We start from the raw sequence: 18,879 nt of genomic DNA, 5'->3' as shown, positions 1-18,879 counted from the left end.
GTGACTGTTGACGTACGACGCTACTGACATGTTTTCTTTGTTATTGGGCACTCCAGAAAACCAGTAGCACCTTGAACGTGCTCACAACAGACCCAGAAGAGAAGACAATGCTGAATAAAGTCGTCATTTTTGAAAACATTTTGTCAAAATGTATTTTCGATGCTTCAACAAATTCTATGTCACATGGGCTACTTTGATGATGTTTTTCTTGCCTTTCTGGACATGGACAGTATACTATACATATATTTTCAATGGAGGGACAGAAAGCTCTCGAACTAAATCTAAAATATCTTAAACTGTGTTCCAAAGATGAACGGAGGTCTCACGGGTTTGGAACGACATGAGGGTGAGTCATTAATGACACAATTTTGATATTTGGGTGAACTAACCCTTTAAGACTTCCCTCAATAAATAACAGGTAAAATGAATATTGCAGTCACATTCTACTCTTTATATTGAAGTATAGACAGTGTTGGCTTACTGTATTTACTAAACTTCAGTTAAATCTGACCTCTGTCTCATTTGGGACATATTTTGCCACGTCCAGCCCATCATTAAACTCTCCCAGTAAAGTAATTTCACTGTGTTCTGCAGGAGCGCTGGGGACGAATACAGTGAAAGCAAGGAGTAGTATATAGTGAGTTTCTCAAGACTTTGTTTGTTTGAAGGCCAGAGGTACCTGATTCCTCCACTGCTGAATGCTGTGTATATATACTCTCAGAAAGACAAGACTTGGCTACGAAGCTTCCTTTTTTTTTTTTTTTTTTTTTTTTGCATCGTAAGCTAACAGTGCACTCAATGTATATCTTGAATGAGATGTGGTTGATATATCTTGAAAGATCATAATGATTTTGGGTAACAGGTCTGTAGATTAGGTGTTGAAGGCCACATTTTGACTTTATTCGCTTGTGCAAATAAGTTTCAGTACTGCAAAATCAAATTATCAATATTAATAGCTTTTTTGCAGCAAATCTGCATGTGTTTATGATTGCAGTTGTGTTGATACGCTGGAGATGCATTAGTCGTACAGATGACGCCAGTAAATGTCAGACGATTAACAACATCTGAAATCAGATTTAAAGATGTTGGCTGGAAGAACTCAATTTCAGAAACACATATATGACAAGTAATCCCTTTAATGTCACATTAGTGAGTCTCATACAATGGCTTTTACAAATTTGGACACTCAAGTCACACCTAAAATGTATGAAATTCATTGCATAAAAATGTTCAAACCCAATGACATCTCTTATCGCACAACTAATTCATGAGGCATTTTTATTACATAAACAGATTATTTAAATTAACTTTAAAATAAATGCAACTAGGTCTGATCTTTAGATAAACTCCATAAACCGTAGAGCCATCATATACTTTGAAGCATTCAAATTTAGCTGGGAAAAATAATGTTAACATACGTTTATTGTTTGCTGATTAATGCATTAAAACAACACAATTAACACAATCTTTAAATAATTCATCTTTTTTTTTTTTTTTTACTTCCTGAGGTAAAAGAAAATAAGAAAGAACCTATAACCATACAGTGGTTTTTGACGTGAGTGGACGTTGCAGTGCTGGACAAAAAGTCAAAAAGCCACTCCATCAGGTGTGTCAAATTCAGTTCCTTAGAGAGCTACTGCTCTACAGAGTTTTGCTCCAACCCTAATTAAACAACTGAACAAGCTAATCAATTATATTTTGGAGCTGGATGGAGCTACACTCTCCAGCACTGAAGTTTAACACATGCGCTACATGCATCATGGGTTTCTCTCTAAAAATGCATAGTATATTTGTGCGCACTCAGCGTTCCACTGGAAAGATTTTTTCAGTCACTTAACAGAAATCCTGCACAAAATCTGAACTGTAAAACATCAGACCATATTTAAGATTGAAAAGGTATATATTTATATAAATTTATTTCTGGTACAAAATTATATACTGCTACAGACAACGTACACAAAATAATACTCTGAAAAAGACAAAAATAAATTTGATCTTTCATAAATAAATTTTACTTGAGCTGACTATATGTAATCTTAACAGTTGTCAAAAGATTTTTCAAGAAATCATGCAGAGGGATTTGATCATCTTCACTAGCAGGTTTGCAGGTTTGCTGAAATGAAGTAAATGTCATGGTTATTTTAATGTATTAGGAAGGCGGAATTGTATAGCGAAGGCATCAAGTTCCAGAGATGAACTCACCACATGTTGCTTGTTATACATGTTTAAAGTTCTCATTAGTTTCTTGTCAGTACGGAAATGGTCAAACTTTTCACCAGACAGCCCAGAAACCTTTTCCAGTTCTTTCTCAGCCTGGCAGAAAATAACCTCACGCTTCTAAAATATTAGAAACACAAGTTAGACCAGGGCATCAATTCTTTGAAATTGATTGTTAGCATTAAAGAAAAAGTATCAGAAATAGAAAAAAAAAAAAAAAAAGAGCAGAACATAGTCAAGCTAAGCTTAATATGGTGTATGGTTGTATTAATGTACTAGTGGTGTGAGGCAATAAAAATCCAAGTGTATCATCTCACCTTACTATCAATGCCATTCATTTTCAGATGTTTCAGATAGATGATCTTTTCCTAGAAATAACAGGTACAATTAATATTGCAATCACATTCTGCTCTGTGTATTAAAAGCATAAAAAGATTTGGCTTACTATTGTTTCTAACTACTAGTTAAATCTTACCTTGGTTTCCGTTGGGATAGCTTCCATCGTCTTGTTCAGCTCATCAACAAGCTCTCCCAGTAAAGTCTTATCGGTGTGTTTCACTGGAGTGGTTGTGACAAGAGTGCTGGAGACGAATACAGCGACAGCGAGCAGTAGCATAGTCTTCATCATTGTGTCTGTCTGCTTGAGTTTCTCAAGACTTCGTTTGTTTGAAGGCCAGAGGTACCTGATTCCTCCACTGCCGAATGCTGTGTATATATACTCTCAGAAAGGCAAGAGTTGGCTACAAAGCTTCTTTTCTGCATCGTAAGCTAAGCTTCGTTCATTGGCTGATAACAGTGCGCTCACTGAATATCTTGATTGAGATGTGGTTGATGATTTTTCATATTGTCCTGATTTCCTGGAACTGACACCGACAAACTGCCTAGAAAGATCATGATGATTTTGGGTAACATGGCTGTAGATTAGGTGTTGAAGGCCACATCTTGGCTATGTTTGCTTGTGCAAATAAGTTTCAGTACTGCAAAATCAAATGATGAATACTGATAGCTTTTTGCAGCAAATCTGTATGTTCATGCTTGCAGCTGAGTTGATACGCTGGAGATGCATGCATTAGTCATACAGATGACGCCAGCAAACGTCTGACGATTAACAACATTTGAAATCTGATTTTAAAATTTTGGTTGGCTGAACTCAGTTGTCAAAGCCAATTTTAGAAACAAGTGTATATGACACTCTAATGACACATTGGTGAATAAAAAATTGGCTTGAGAAAAAAAAACTCAATTCACACTCAAAATTGTGCGTGGATTTCATTGGTTAATAATCAACAAAACAACAACAAAAAAATCATTTCTATTTCTTTTAATTCAATTTATTCTTCCCCTCATGTTCTAGAAGAATAAACACATCAATATAAAAAGACAAGAGTTAAATAATTCAAAACAAATTTAAAATAAATGCAACTTGCTTTGATATTTTGATATCTAATGTAAAGCTAAAGTAGCTATATTTTCCCCAAATTATGTAATTATTTAAAAATTATATAATGTTTTTGTCGTCAGGCTGAGCAGATTTAAATATCGTTAGGATTTATGTGAATATTGCTTTAAGCTCACTTAAATTAAAAGATGAATAATTAGATTGATTAATTAATTATGATGAATTAGTACTTTTCAAATCAACAACAATAGACAAATACTTTTTGATGCAAAGATAACCTATCATGAAATAAAGCCACACATAATTAGAATATATATATATATATATATATATATATATATATATATATATATATATATATATATATATATATATATATATATATATACACAATTTACAAGAAGGCCAAACTACACTTTTAGTAGGTAGGTACAGAAAGGCTGATAAGTCTTTTGTTTAGATAAAAAAGCCAGCGGAGACCAGGACATAAATACATAAATGCAGCCTCGTCTGGTCAGAGGAGAACTGGCCCCCAAACTGAGCCTGGTTTCTCCAAAGGTTTTTTCTCCATTCTGTCACCGATGGTATTTTGCTTTGCTTTGTTACAATCAGTATTGTTAAAAGCGCTATATAAATAAAAGTCAGTCACGTGACATTCAGCTGAGTATGGTGACCCATACTCAGAATTTGTGCTCTGCATTTAACCCATCCGAAGTGCACACACACAGAGCAGTGAACACACACACACACACACACACACAATGTGAACGCACACCCGGAGCAGTGGGCAGCCATTTTTATGCTGCGGCGCCCAGGGAGCAGTTGGGGGTTCGGTGCCTTGCTCAAGGGCACCTAAGTCGTGGTATATAAAGCTGACTTGACTTGTAGACTAACAGTCTTTCTTCTCTCATCTGATCTGATGCATCAGTGCAGGTAGGAGTTGAGAGTGTTGATGCTACACTTTGTGATCTCTGAACACTGGTCCCGGTTCTTCCGGATCCTGTAGAAATACTCCACATAGTTGGATCGTCCCAGGAGCTCCACGAAATCCTCATCATGGGTGATAACAAGAAGCTGGAAGTTACGCTGCTGAGAACGACTCTTAATTATCCTGCAGAGATACCAAAAGTACATCTTTCAGTTAAATAGCAAATAAAAGTTTTTTTTTCCCATGTTCCATTGTGCTGAAAATAGACTATGTTTCCTGTTTAAATACTTGTTGTTGTTTCTGTTTTAATAAAGACTTACTCCACCAGTGCGTGTGCCAAAGACTCTATATTCTCTCTGTCTAGGTTGGTAGTTGGCTCATCCAGTGCCAGAATCCCACAGTTCAGACAGAACGTCTCAGCCAGAGCCAACCGTATGATGAGAGAGGCCAGAACCTGCAGACATGCAGTAAAGCCAAAGATTACATACATTTAATTGGATTTAATAAAACAGGACTGTTTTGCTTTTGTTTTGCAGTTAAACATTCTGATCTATTGACAGTCTGATCTATCGACCGATAAAATCATCGGCCAGGTGTGCTATTGGCAGTTTGATCAACACAATTTGCACTGCACAGATAGTTTTCATTAAATTTGCAAAACAATTGCACTTAATGTACATAACCAGGGGCGATTCAGTGAGTGAAAAGAACTTTCCAATGGAGTGGTAAGTAAATATACTGTGCATTTTTATAGAGAAACCCAAGATGCATGTATTGGCTTAATGACCTTTTGTCCAGCACTGCAACGTCCACGCATGTCAAAAGCGGTGTCTCCTTTGACCATTACCACTCTATAGTTATAGGTCCTTCTTTTCAGGCCAGCGGAGGCGTTTTCATCCACATCAGAGTGTATCTCCACATACTCGATGTCTGCGAGAGATCAGGAGACTTCTAAACAATGCCATTTTTACAGACTAATATTTTTATTTAAATAAATAATCAGCATGGGATCAATCAAGTCAAGAAGCAATCATGGCAGACCTTGTCCTCTGTACGTGCTCCGCCATAAATCTCTGATGATTTTATTAATTTCCTTCATCTTCATGCTGTGAAACTTCATTATCGTTCTATAATAAAAAAAACATGAAAATAAAAAAACAAATAAAAACAATAATAATAAAAAAGACTTGTACATATACATATAATATTTATATTGATTACAGACTTTTTTATTATTATTATTATTAATTGGTATCGGTCAATTCTTGATATTTACAGTAATTTTCACTCTCATTTGCTATATTTTTGCATTTAGATTACCTTTGCCATTATCTAACACCCCAAGCAAATCTCAATATAGGATTATTTTTTCAAACTGTAAATTATAATTAATTTAAATTAATCTGACTGATTTGAGTTTCTAGTATTTTATTATTAATAATAATGAATACAACTTATTATTAAGACAAAACAGTATTGAACTTTGGTATGGATTTAGACTTTAGCTTGTTAATATTAGTTAATGCATTAAGCATCATGAACTAAAATATATTTAAAGTATTTATAGCAATATACAGTATTTTTGTGTTAATCTTGATGTTGTGTATATGTATACTAATGTATACTAATATTTATTAGTTGTGGTTAATTTGAATGTATACTAATAAATGTTAAACGTCTTATTGATACCAGTGGAATTTTCATTTCAGTGCATAATACATACAGTAATAAAGCAATAAAACAGTAAATTATTCACAATAATGCAGTGGCAATAAAAACAATAAAATACTTATTAGAGTTATCTGTTAGAGTAATAACCCCCCCCCCAAAAAAAAAAAAAAACAAACCAAAAAACTTGTTAAACACTATTTTTACAGTAAGTCTTTTTTTTCTTCTTTTTATTAGAACTGATATTAGACGAAAGCTTGCACCTAAGCATGGTGTGTTCTATCAGATTGCCACACTTCCTCTAGTCTTTTGCACAAACAGCAATGATGGTATCATTGTGAGAAGAACGGGTCAGCTGGTTTAATGTCAGACACAATAGTTCATCAGAAGAAAACTGCTTTACCAGGCTCTAATCAACCAAAAGCCCAGAAAGCTAAATATTTTGGACAGCTGTCCATTTACAGTGTCCATTTAAAGCACACGGCTGTACAGAATTTGATTAGTGATGTGCATAAATCCCAATTCTCAGCCTTGGCAAATGTGTAATCAATCTTTGAAGTGGCGATACCTGGCAGGCAGTTACAGAGACTAGTTCGTTTGGCTTTGATGTACTAGTGGTCGACCAATATGGGTTTTCAAATGTTCAGGGCAGATACCTTAAAGATATTTTGCAATGCTTGAATATTCAAAATATAAAAATCAATCCATTTCAGAAGGGAAGAATGTCTTCCGTGTGCATTCCTCCTAATGCCAGGGTCGGTGCCTGTGAGGACCAGAACCCCCCATCAGACTAGTGTGCTATCCCTTCTGAATTCTCTTTAAATGCGGAACACAATTCTACTTAAACATAATTTTGATCATATCTGCACTGATAGTATCATTTTTGAAAAAAAAAAAAAAAAAAAAAAATTATCTTTGATTTAGCAATTACATGACAGCACATGCCTAGGTTATTTCAATTATAATCAGCTAGAATTTACCTCTTTTATTAGTGAGGTTTTTTTTTTTTTTTGCATTTTACTGAATGCTTATATCATGCCAAGCTTATTTTAATAGGCTTAGTATTGTATTTTCTATAATATAACATACCATTATTTAATAGTGACTGTGTGACTGTGCAGCATTACTGTTGTTAAACTTGTTAGCATGCTCATGCCTTTTATGTGTTGTTGGTAAAGTAAGTACTCAGCATCTGAATGATTATCTGAAGAGTCAATGTGCAGTGTAGTTCTGTATTTAAGTTCTGCTCCTGGTTTATGCGACACAGCAATGATGCTCAATAGAGATGTGCACGGTGTAATTCGGTGTGAATGTTTGAGCCTTTTGGGTCTCAAACTCAATTTCTGGAGGGCCACAGGGTACAGTTGCTGGTAATATAATTAGAATATCATCCAAAAGTTGATTGAGCCATTGCTGTGTTGCATAAACCAGGAGCAGAACTTAAATACCAAAGTGCAGTCCAGTCCTTTAGACGGTTCTGACACTGTCTGTTGATCAAGAGTGGCTTGACACAAGGAATGTGAAGCTGAAACCCATGTCTTGCATACGTCTGTGTGTAGTGGTTCTTGAAGCACTGACTCCAGCTGCAGTCCACTCTTTGTGAATCGCCCCACATTTTTGAATTGGTTTTGTTTCACAATCCTCTCCAAGGTGAGGTTATCCCTATTGCTTGTACACTTTTCATCATTCAATTTCGCCTCTCTATTAATGTGCTTGGACACAGAGCTCTGAGAACAGCCAGCCTCTTTTGCAGTGACCTTTTGTGTCTTGCCCTCCTTGTGCAAGGTGTCAATAGTCATCTTTTGGATAACTGTCAAGTCAGCAGTCTTCCCATGATTGTGTAGCCTACAGAACTAGACTGAGAGACCATTTAAAGGTTTTGCAGGCGTTTTGAGATAATTAGCTGATTAGAGTGTGGCACCAGATGTCGTCAATATTGAACCTTTTCACAATATTCTAATTCTATGAGATAGTGAATTAGGGATTTTCCTTAGTTGACAGTTATAGTCATCAAAATTAAAAGAAATAAACATTTGAAATATATCAGCCTCTGTGTAATGAATGAATTTATTATATACAAGTTTCACATTTTGAATGGAATTAGTGAAATAAATCAACTTTTTGATGATATTCTAATTATATGACCAGCACCTGTACATCTTCAACCATCTCCAACTAACACCAGCTTGGAAGGTTCTAGTGATCCTGAAAATCTTGATTAGCTGGATTCAGGTGTGTTTAATCAGGTTTGGAGCAAAATCTTGCAGAGCTGTGGCCCTCAATGAACTGAGTTTGAGAACACTGCTGTAAATGGTTCATGAAATAAATTCATAGATAGATATAAGTAAATAAATAAATAATCCTTCTGTCAATCGCCAAAGATAATCAAGTGGCGTAAAGTATTTTGAATTTATCTTAATAATAATATAATAATATACAACTACAGCTACTGTGTCTCCAATACTTGTTAATAAATATTTGAAATGACTGATCTTTAGTATACTGACAAGTGTGATGTATTAATGAGTAAAGAAAAAATCATTCACACAATTTAAACATAAGAAATTGAAAATAAACAAGAATAAGAAAAGATTATGGCTCTGCACTGAAGATAACGGCAGAGTGACATCCACAGACCTGCTGATGTAACTTCTGTGAATGCAAGGGATGATATCGATCTAAACCACTGATGATGACTTGAGACTTCCCCTGTATATTCCTCCATGGGAAACCAGCAACATCATTTTGACTGCCTTTTTATAATAATGCTAACTGCTTTATCAATATTAATGAAATTGTGTAGTAGTGCAGAAGCCAGAATGTTAATGAAGGTTGATGTGAATTTGAGTTTGTCACTTATTGAACTCGTTTACAAAACTGAAAAAACCTGGGGAGTTGCTTTGGAATTTTTTTTGTAAATGTAAACACATTTATAGCTTCCCTATGTCCTCAGTGGAAAAACGTCATTATAATTTTATCAGAACCAGTATTGTTCCACAAAAAAATGAATTTAGTTCAATACTATTTCAACAATTGCATTGTAAAAATGTCAATAGAGACTGATGGCTCAAAAGTTATTTGCACCTGCTCTATCACCTGTCCATTACATCCAATTCCCTTACATCTTTCACGTATTTCTAATGGGCTTTGGCCCACACTCACACAAATCTTTAACACAGCTTTTACTTCTTGTAATTTTCTTTTTTTGAAGTTTCCTTGAGGAAAGGGTTTCCATGCAGCTAACCACTGGGGTTCTTCAGGGTTTGGTATCTGGTCCTCTCCTATTCTCAATATACACAAACTCTCTGCATTGCTCTATCCGTCATTCTAATTTGACAACCCCATCATTTAAGCTGGTATATCTGCTTGCCTTTCAGACATATTATAATATCAACGATTCCTCGGTCTTTGTTGATCTTCAGTCAACTAAAAAGTGACCACCTTACACCCCTTTTGGACTCATTCCACTGGTTGCCTATTGCCGCCTGCAGACCATGCTACAAGACACACTGGATAACTGGCCAATCAGAGCACACCTTGCTTTTCAGAAAGATGAGCTTTGTAAAAATCAGCGCGTTACAGAAGGCGGGGCATAGAGGAGAAACTATTAAAACCAAATAAACAAGTTGCATGACACCAAATACACAAAATAATGTTATTTTTAGCAACATCGTATGACCCCTTCAAAACTCCCTAGCGCTACTGAATGAAATGATGATCCATTAAGTGGTATACTGTAGGACCATGCAAGATTCGTATGTGATGATGGAAGCAATCTAATTCCATCTATGTTTTGATCATTGTTCCGAGTCTGATCCTATCTTTTTCAAAAATTATTATTTTTTGTTCAAAATGTTGCTTTTTACATGAAACTTACCCACATTCAAGTGTTATAAAAATGACATGAAGCTAGAACAAAACAGGTTTTTTTTGTTTTTTAAAGCAGAGGTTAGTCTCTGTTCTTTGTATTGACATCGCATGTTCACATGATCATACAACAAAATATTCTGAGTGCCATTCAAATCTTGTGAAAATGATACAAAATGCTGGCGGTGGCTGGCAACTTAGAAAAAACTAAAATACAAAACACACAAGAGTTAACAAACACCTAAAGACACTACTTCAACCTACCAATCAAAATAATTTCCTACTAATAAAAAGATGGCATTTTCTGTCTTTTACTTTTTTGCATCTTTATTTCTGGTCTAGCTTATAAAAGCTTAAGTATTTCTGTACTGTGAGTATTGTTTGTGCCTGTGTGAAAAAGTTGTTTATGTTTCTCAGATGTAAATCACTTTGATAAAAGCATCTGGTTAAAGATTTTTCAGTAATTTCAGTAAAAATAAATAATTCTATATACACATAGTGTAATATATTGTTTATATTGTAAATATATTCTTCCTTATACTGTCATCACCTAAAGATAGCAAGATGACTGCTTTTGTGGTTACAAAAGTTGCAATGGTAAGTATTTTCTCATATCTTTGGGGAGTCCCTGTAATGAAACCCACCGGTTAGTGATGATTCAAATGCATCATTTGGGCTAAAAAGTCTGAGTCAGACATGGCCTGTTGCTGATTGCTGCTTACTGTCTGCTGAACCACATCAAAACCAAACCTCCACACTGACAAACCGCTACCTGAAACTACCTTCCAGGAAACCCCTGATAACAAAATCTACTTACTGGTCTAGGGCTTTATAGTAGATGTCCAGGTCCTTATTGGCCAACTCTGTTGTTCTCATCACAATCATTTTGTCTCTGTAGAGATCATCGGCCCGGCAATACTGGTCCTCACTGAGCTCTTTACGAAAACAGAGGATCTCGCCCTCATAGCCTTTCTGACGACCAAGTGCCACATTGTGGTTCTCTTTCAGGTCCTCCAACTTTTGCTTTTTTACTTCTTGCTCCTCACTTGACAACAGAAGACATACTTTTCAAGATACACATTCATTTGATGTTCACTCCCAAACTTACAAAAGGTGGTTAACATTAAAGTAATTAGGAGATGGATTCATGTAGGTTAGTTATGGTAACTAAAGGGCATATACTTGGCACATTAAGTTGACCTTCTAAAAGTGGGTCAAACATTGTCAAGACTTCCAAACTTGCACTTGGTGCCTATTTTAAGTGATCTCATACTTGTACATTTGCAGATCTTGCATGTTGCCTTTCTCTTTAAGTAAGTCTTCATGTTTCCTGGACACTTCTTTTAGCTCCTCCACACGCTTCCGTAAGGTCAAGTTGTCCTGTAGCCAGCGCTCTTGAACCTGTTAAAAACCATGATTTAATAATCATATAACCACAAATAAAACAGCAAGCCATATACTTTATTTTAGGAATAAAATGTATGAATATTGTAATAAAATACACATTCAGACAAGTGGTCTCAGATGATTAATCAGGTGTAATTGCATAATTTATAATTAGCAGTCTAGTCGCATCCAATTAATTAAGAAGTCAGAAGATTTTCCAAATGTCAGCATTCTGATGTTACAAGTGTTCAATATGCTCTCAAAAGCAAAAACACAGGAAGCTTTGCTTGGCACCTTCTGAGTGTCAATATCTTGGCGAATGTTGCCGATGTCTTTACTGATCTTGTCTCGCTGTTTCTCAGCCTCATGTAGTCGTTTTTCTACCTCTTGTAGCTCATTTTTTTTTTGCTAAAGAAGTCAAAAAAAAAAAAAAAAAATACATGAAAATAAATGGTAGTGGGGGAAATAAACAAACTTGCATACAATGAATGACAGCTAAAAAATTTTTGTTGTACCTCTTTGTTGCTGTCTTTGCCGTCTTCTATGTACTTGGTAATCACATTTTCAAGAAGGGTCAGATTTTGTACTTTTTCCTTGATTGCACTGATCTAAAAGAAGATTGACATCATCCTGATTTAAAGTAAATGTCCACAACATTTCATATAGTACACTGTGGTAAAACAGAAAACATAAGTCAGACCTTTTTCTGTCCTTCCTCCTGTTTCTGCCTCTTGCGCTCAGCAAGGTCCTGTTTTTCATGCTGGAGCTTCTCCAGAGCAGCAGCTAGAGGAGACGCCTGCTCCTCTGCATCCTAACAAACAAACAAATCATCATGAAACAACAGAAACAATGATTGATGGCAGTACTGGTCAAATGCTTTTTTTTTTTTTTTTTGTATACTCACCAAGGCTGCAATTATTTGGTAAAAAAATACAGCAAAAATACAGCTGTTGTGAAAATTTTATTTTTTATGTCTTTCTCATTTTAAAATATATAAACATTTAATTTATTAATGTGATAAAAAAAACAAAAAACAAACAAACAAAAAAAAAACTTAAATTTCAGCAACATTACTCCAGTCTTCAATGTCACATGATCCTTCATTCTAATATGCTGATTTCAAGAAACAGGAAATAGAACGTAAAAAAAAAAAAAAAAAAAAAAAAAAATATATATATATATATATATATATATATATATACTGTCGAGTGTCAGATTGAGTTATTACATATTTGATTAAAATCCATTTTATTTATCCATGGCACAGGCATGTTTTATATGTAGCCTAAGTAAATGTATCCAATGACTTGTTTGCACTATTTAGCCATAATTATTATTCTTTTTTTTACGGCAATAGTTTTTTTGGTAACACTTTACAAAGCAAAATTTATTAATGCATTAATTAACATTACCTAACAGGGAGCAATTATTATTATTATTATTTTAAAAATTAATCTAGTGTTCTTCAGCATTGTTGGTGCCATTCCATGAACCATTCCCCCACAGCAAACAGAACAGAACCAAACTGAACCGTGGCTCCAAAACCGTGATGCGAACCAAATCGTGGGATTGGTATATCAGCACACCCCTAGTGCGCACCATCACTCCTCAGAATTCTCTAAGAAGGAAGATATCAGCAGAACTGAGGAGTACTTCAAGCAATGCATCACCTTTTCCTTGATACTCAGGGAACCAAGGTCACATAAATAATAGGTTACTCAATGCTGCATCAGTAGCTGACACTGTGGGAACAGTATACTGCAATGCAATACAACCAGGTAACTGCTGGGCTTCTCAGAATGACAAACACGAAAGACTGACTACCTGCTCATAACTGTCACAACTGGAGGGTGTTTATGTCTTCTACTGATGCAGTGTTGAGTGAACCTATAGAATGAAACTAAAGGCACATTAAAGTGGAGTGGGCGTTCCTCACTTGAATGTCTCTGTGGAGTGTTTGGATCTCAGTGGTGAACGCCACACACTGCTCCTCCAACTGTTGACGTTTCTGCATATTGCTGGAGATCTGGAGCTTTCCTCCACGAATCTCATTTACGCTGCTCCTCAAGGCCTGGATCTGATCCTGTTTGTCCTGGATCAGTTTCCTCTTTGTCTCCATCTTACTGCAGGCTACACAGAAGGATCATCACATGGAAACACAGTAATAAACAGGGTCATATTGGCTTTAGAACTGATTTGACCAGTATCTGGGAATGTGACATGTAACACTTTGGGAAGTCCTGTGGTGTGACATGCTATATCTAAAATAATTTTCAAAAGCATTTTACCAATAGATATTTATATTAATAATGCATGCAGGTTTTATGACACTTATGAACTGAGTGCCTATCATTTGATCACAAAAGCAAATAACTATTTAAAAAAAAAAAAAAAAAGTAGTGAAGGCAAAGGTGATTTAAAATATTTGATCAAATAAATGCAGCCTTGGAGAGCATAAAAAAAAAAAAAATCTTACAGACCATAAACTTTTGAACGGTAGTGTACATTCACATGAGATTCACGGAGGTTTTATTCTACATAACCTGCTGAACCTACTTGTGTCCAGGCGGTGTTGGGTCTCTTGTTTCTCCTGGCTGACCTGCTGCATTGTACGACTGAGGTCAACTCCCTGCAACTTGGCTGCATGCTGAGCGATCTTCCTCTCTACATCCTTCAGGTCAAGCTACACATAAAAGAAAACATTCTGATTACGCACAGGTGGAGAAAAATACAGCTTGTTAAGTTGTATTGTATTGAATATTGTTTCCAGGTATAAGTCTCTACTCCATTTCAAGTGAGATTACTACAGTATATTAACAGCCATTTTTCTTTTTATAGCACACCTTAAAGCTGAACTTCAGAAAATCAGGGTGTACACTATCTTTTAAAGTCAGTCAGGCACCAATATTTTCAGGCACCAATATTTTCAGCTACTGTTAGATTCATGAAGTCTTAAGATTAAGAAAGATATACATTTGCAGTGCTGTGTATATTAAATCCGAATCACAATACTACATTATTCTGTGTTCTAGGTGTTAAATAAGTCTTTAAAGGACATGTTGTGTTGTACTGATGTGATATATGTGACTGGATTGTATTTTCAGTGTTTGGACTAAATGGAAATGAGTTCAAACCTGATAGCGATCCATGAGTAATAGGTCCTGCAGACAGGCTTTGGCTGTTTCTTCCTCAGACATCATTGTGCAGAGCAATGTTTTCTGCTCCTCAGTGTCACCTTTCAGCTTCTCAATGTCTCGATTCACACCCTGGAGTTCATTTCTGAGCTCTGGCAGATCTTTCTCCTGGAGCTTCACTATAGACTGCCTGTCAATACAGTAGATGGACATATTAGAAAATGATTAATCTATATCTTAAACTGTATGAATCTGATGAATGGATGAAAAAGGTAAAAATGTAGAAGGGTAGATGGATGGACGAAATGATAAATAGGTGAATGGATGAAGAATATTTGGATGGGTGATAATGAATAACAGGACAAAAAGGTCAATGGATGGATAAGGAGTAAACTGATAAATAGTTGAAGGAAAGGGTGGATGTATGGATAAATAGGGGAACAGATTAATGGATGGAAAAAGGGTTAAATAGGCAAATGGATCAGGATAAACAAAGGGGTAAAACGGTAGACAGTAGATGTAGGGGTAAAAAGATGGATAGACGAATGCATTTAGGGGAAATTAGGTGAATGGATGAATGGACGAATGAAGGGGTAAATAATTGAATGGATGGATGAGTGGATGGATGGATCAAGAGGTAAATGGATGGGTGGATGGTTGATGTGGTAAATAGGTAAATGGATGATGGATGGATGATGGATGGATGGATGAAGTACATAGGTGGACGGATGGCTGGATGAATGAGTAAATATATGGAAGGACAGATAACTTGACGGAGTTAAGAGGTGGACAGATGGATGTAAAATGGATAGGTGATGACAGCAGTTTTAACTCCGTGTTAGAGTAACTCTCATTATTTGCATGAGCTTTTAAATGTTTCATTCTGTGTGTTGGTGTGACCTGTGCTTTTTCAGAGCGCTGCATACACAAAACTAAACTTGCGACAAAATAAACTTTATAAATTACATGTAGACTCAGTTGGTTATGTATAAGATGAAAATAAACAGTTGAGAGAAAAACGTATACATGCCTGTATATTAGATGCGTGCAGGTCTTAAAAAGACAGTAGGCCTATTAAACAGGCAGACTACTGTCATTACTGTAAAGGGATAGATCAGCCTAAAATTTCATTTCTGTCATTATCTACTCACCTTCATGTTGTCCCAAACCTGTATTAATTTCTTTCTTGTGCTGAACACAAAATAAACCCATATTGAAGAATGTGGGTAACCATAAAAAAAAAAAAAAAAAAAAAAAAAAAAAAACCTAAATCAAAGTCACTGTGGACCAGCAACTTGTAATGGGTGTCTTCTAGTCCACTGAACTACCTATTCACCGCAGGGCTATGGTGGATGATAGATAGCCGTTGGACCCAAGAGCAGAAGAACAACAAGAAGGCTTTGTCAATCGAACAAAAGGGTTTTACTGAAGGTTCCAAGTTCCCAAAGTACAACATAGAAGCCGGGCTTTCTCAGTGAAAATACAAAAAAGATGAACAGTAACAAAACCAGAAGCTTAACAAACTTGACTTCCTAGGCAAGGATTACACATGATGGGTTAGCTCAAGACTGACCACAAGTCTAAGGAAGAGGCACACTTAAATAGGCAGAACACCAACAAGATAATAACCAGCAGGTGGTAGAAATCAATCACTAATTAGTGGTGACCCAGAGAGTTCTACAACGGCTGGGCCACCTAGAGGATGGGAGAGTCATTGCACCTCATGAGTGACAGCGCCGACTAATGGTTGGGGGAGTCATTACACGAGCAGCAACTAGAGGCTGGAGCCTTACAGGAGCCCCTCCTCCACAAGCGGCTCCTGACGTTCCCTTAGCTGTGTTGACCACGATGGTGGAACTCCCCGATGAGACCTGGATCGAGGATATCTCCGACTGGCACCCAGGACCGCTCCTCTGGGTCATACTGGGGTGTGGACCAAACTGACATTCAAAAGGGGACATGCCTAAGGAAGAGTGGTGTAAAGTGTTGTGTGCAAACTCAGCCCAGATCAACTGATAGCTCCAAGCAGTCTAATTGTTAGACACCAGGCATCTGAGAGTCTTCTCGATCTCCTGGTTGACCCTCTCAGTCTGTCCATTTTATCGGGGTGAAATCCAGAGGACAGGCTAATGGATGCCCCAATGAGGTTACCGAAAGACTTCCAGAATCGGTAGGTGAATTGTGATCCCCGGTCAGACACCATATTTTGGGGAAGGCCATGGATTCGGAAAACATGTTGCATCAACAATTCCACAGGCTGGCCCGCTGTAGGAATCTTGGGTAATGGTATTAGGTGACAGGATTTAATCAGTCTTCCACCACCAGAATTACAGAATTGACACTTGGGTAAACCAGTTACAAAGTCCAAAGATATGTGGGACCAGGGGCGTCTAGGGATGGGTAGTGGGTGCAACAGGCCATGAGGGTGGCTTCTGGGTTCCTTGTTCTGGGCACACACAGCATATGCAGCAACAAAAGCCTGAACGTCTCGTTGCATGTTGGGCCACCAAAACCTTCTCTGGATGAGTTTCAATGTCCTTGTGCTCCCAGGATGGCCCAAAGAGAGAGAAGCATGGCCCCACTGTAATAATTCAGAACGCGCAGTATCAGGTACAAAAAGGCAACCAGGTGGGCCAATACCTGGGTCAGGATGTTCCTGTTGGGCCCTCTTAACTGTGGTCTCATTTCCCCACTGAATAGATGTCACCACTCTGGAAGTGGGTAGGATAGGCTCAGGTATGTCCTACACTTCTGGTGGATCCAATTTTCTTGAAAGGGCATCAGGCTTTGAGTTCTTAGAACCTGGGTGACATGAGAGGGTAAAATCAAAATGATTAAAGAAGAGGGCCCAACGAGCCTGACATGAAGTTAATGTCTTGGCCTAACGGATGTAGGTGAGGTTTCTGTGGTCGGTCCAGCTAAAGAATGGGTGTTTGGCCCCCTCCAGCCACGGTCTCCACTCCTCAAGTGCCAACTTTACTGACAACAGTTCCAGGTTACCAAGGTCATAATTCTTCTCGGCTGGGGAGAGTCATCGTGAAAAGTAGGCACAAGGGTGAAGTTTTTGGTCATTTCTAGCCCTCTGTGATAGAACAGCTCCTACCCCAACGTCCGAAGCATCCACTTTGACAACAAATGGCAATTCAGGATCTGGGTGAGTAAGAATGGGTGCAGACGTGAAGAGCTGCTTGAGTCGGTTGAATCCCTGATCTGCCCTCTCAGTCCACTTAATAGGACTTGATGTCATGGCAGCTTTTTCAGGAGGGCGGGTACCTGGTAGCAGATCTATTGCACAGTCATACGGTCTGTGGGGTGGCAGAGAAGCGGCACGGGTCTTGCTGAAAACTTCAGAGGTCTGCGTATTCTGAGGGGACTCGAGACAGCTCAGGAGGAATCACTGGGATGCTGGAGGATACAGGTCTTATCTTGGGGATAGTTAACACCTCTGTGGATTGGGCTGGTGGCTTGAAAGGGATGGGCAGCAGCTTGGAAGGGGTTGGGGAGTCAGAATTCGCCAGCAACTCTGAAAAATAACAGAGAGACCTGAAATGCCACAATTAGTATCCCAATCAATCACTGCCCTGGCTATCCAATCTATGTGGATTATGGAGGGATAACCATGGGAAACCAAGGATTAAGGGGAACACTGGTGAATGAATCAATAAAAACTGTATCCTCTCCTTATGACAACCGATTTGGAGATGGAGGGGTGTAGTGCACTAACTCACCTGACCAGAGCCCAGAGATCTCCCGTAAAATGCAGTTATGGTCAGGGGTTCTTGAAGAGAGACGGGCTGAATTCTTAGGTGTCTGGCTAATGTATAATCAATAAAATTTCCAGCAGCCCCTGAATCTAGGAAGGCCCGAAGCTTATGATGTTGGTTGCCCCAATTCAGTGACACATTGAGCGAAATCCCAGAAGCTGTTGGTTGGGGGAATGTGATTACTCTCGTCCCAGCCCCCCTCTTCTCGGACGAGAGTTGTCTTTTCCCGTCAGCTCAGGGCAGTTGGACCTGAAGTGGTCTGGCTTACCACAGTACAGACAGCATTTCTCCCTCATGCGTCATTCCCTTTCGGCTTGTGACTGTCTGGTCCTTCCCAGCTGCATGGGTTCCTTGAAATTCCTGGGGAGAGGAGGTGGATCAAGGGTACTGCTAGAAGCTTGGGACTCGGGTAGCCAGACCTCCCGACAGCATTCTCATTTGAGCTCTCAAATGCGGTTGTCCACCCTGATAGCAATGTCAATAAGGGACTCTAGGTCGGGAGCCGGATCCCGGAAG

General features: G+C 37.7%; 1 protein-coding gene across 5 annotated transcripts in view; it reads right to left on the bottom strand.

The window, feature by feature from the left end:
- Positions 1-3,991: 3,991 nt before the first annotated feature.
- Positions 3,992-18,879, bottom strand: part of LOC127942197 (DNA repair protein RAD50) — a 32,516-nt gene continuing 17,628 nt past the window's right edge. For 2 of the 5 annotated variants that reach the window (XM_052537857.1, XM_052537859.1), the window contains 12 exons: positions 14,600-14,789; positions 14,022-14,148; positions 13,402-13,595; positions 12,166-12,276; positions 11,981-12,073; positions 11,760-11,873; positions 11,353-11,480; positions 10,897-11,124; positions 5,586-5,671; positions 5,332-5,474; positions 4,865-4,998; positions 3,992-4,727 (listed from right to left, as the gene is read on the bottom strand). In XM_052537857.1, coding sequence (XP_052393817.1) covers positions 4,541-4,727; positions 4,865-4,998; positions 5,332-5,474; positions 5,586-5,671; positions 10,897-11,124; positions 11,353-11,480; positions 11,760-11,873; positions 11,981-12,073; positions 12,166-12,276; positions 13,402-13,595; positions 14,022-14,148; positions 14,600-14,789 — 1,735 coding nt within the window. In that variant the 3' untranslated portion in view covers positions 3,992-4,540. The remainder of the gene's footprint in view (positions 4,728-4,864; positions 4,999-5,331; positions 5,475-5,585; positions 5,672-10,896; positions 11,125-11,352; positions 11,481-11,759; positions 11,874-11,980; positions 12,074-12,165; positions 12,277-13,401; positions 13,596-14,021; positions 14,149-14,599; positions 14,790-18,879) is intronic. The other 3 variants (XR_008149279.1, XM_052537858.1, XR_008149280.1) reach the window with 3 other exon arrangements.

The sequence above is a fragment of the Carassius gibelio genome, chromosome A21 (genome assembly GCF_023724105.1).
Source record: "Carassius gibelio isolate Cgi1373 ecotype wild population from Czech Republic chromosome A21, carGib1.2-hapl.c, whole genome shotgun sequence".
Classification (NCBI taxonomy): domain Eukaryota; kingdom Metazoa; phylum Chordata; class Actinopteri; order Cypriniformes; family Cyprinidae; genus Carassius; species Carassius gibelio.
Note: the sequence above shows the minus strand (reverse complement) of the source record. Positions and strands in the feature narration are given on the sequence as shown.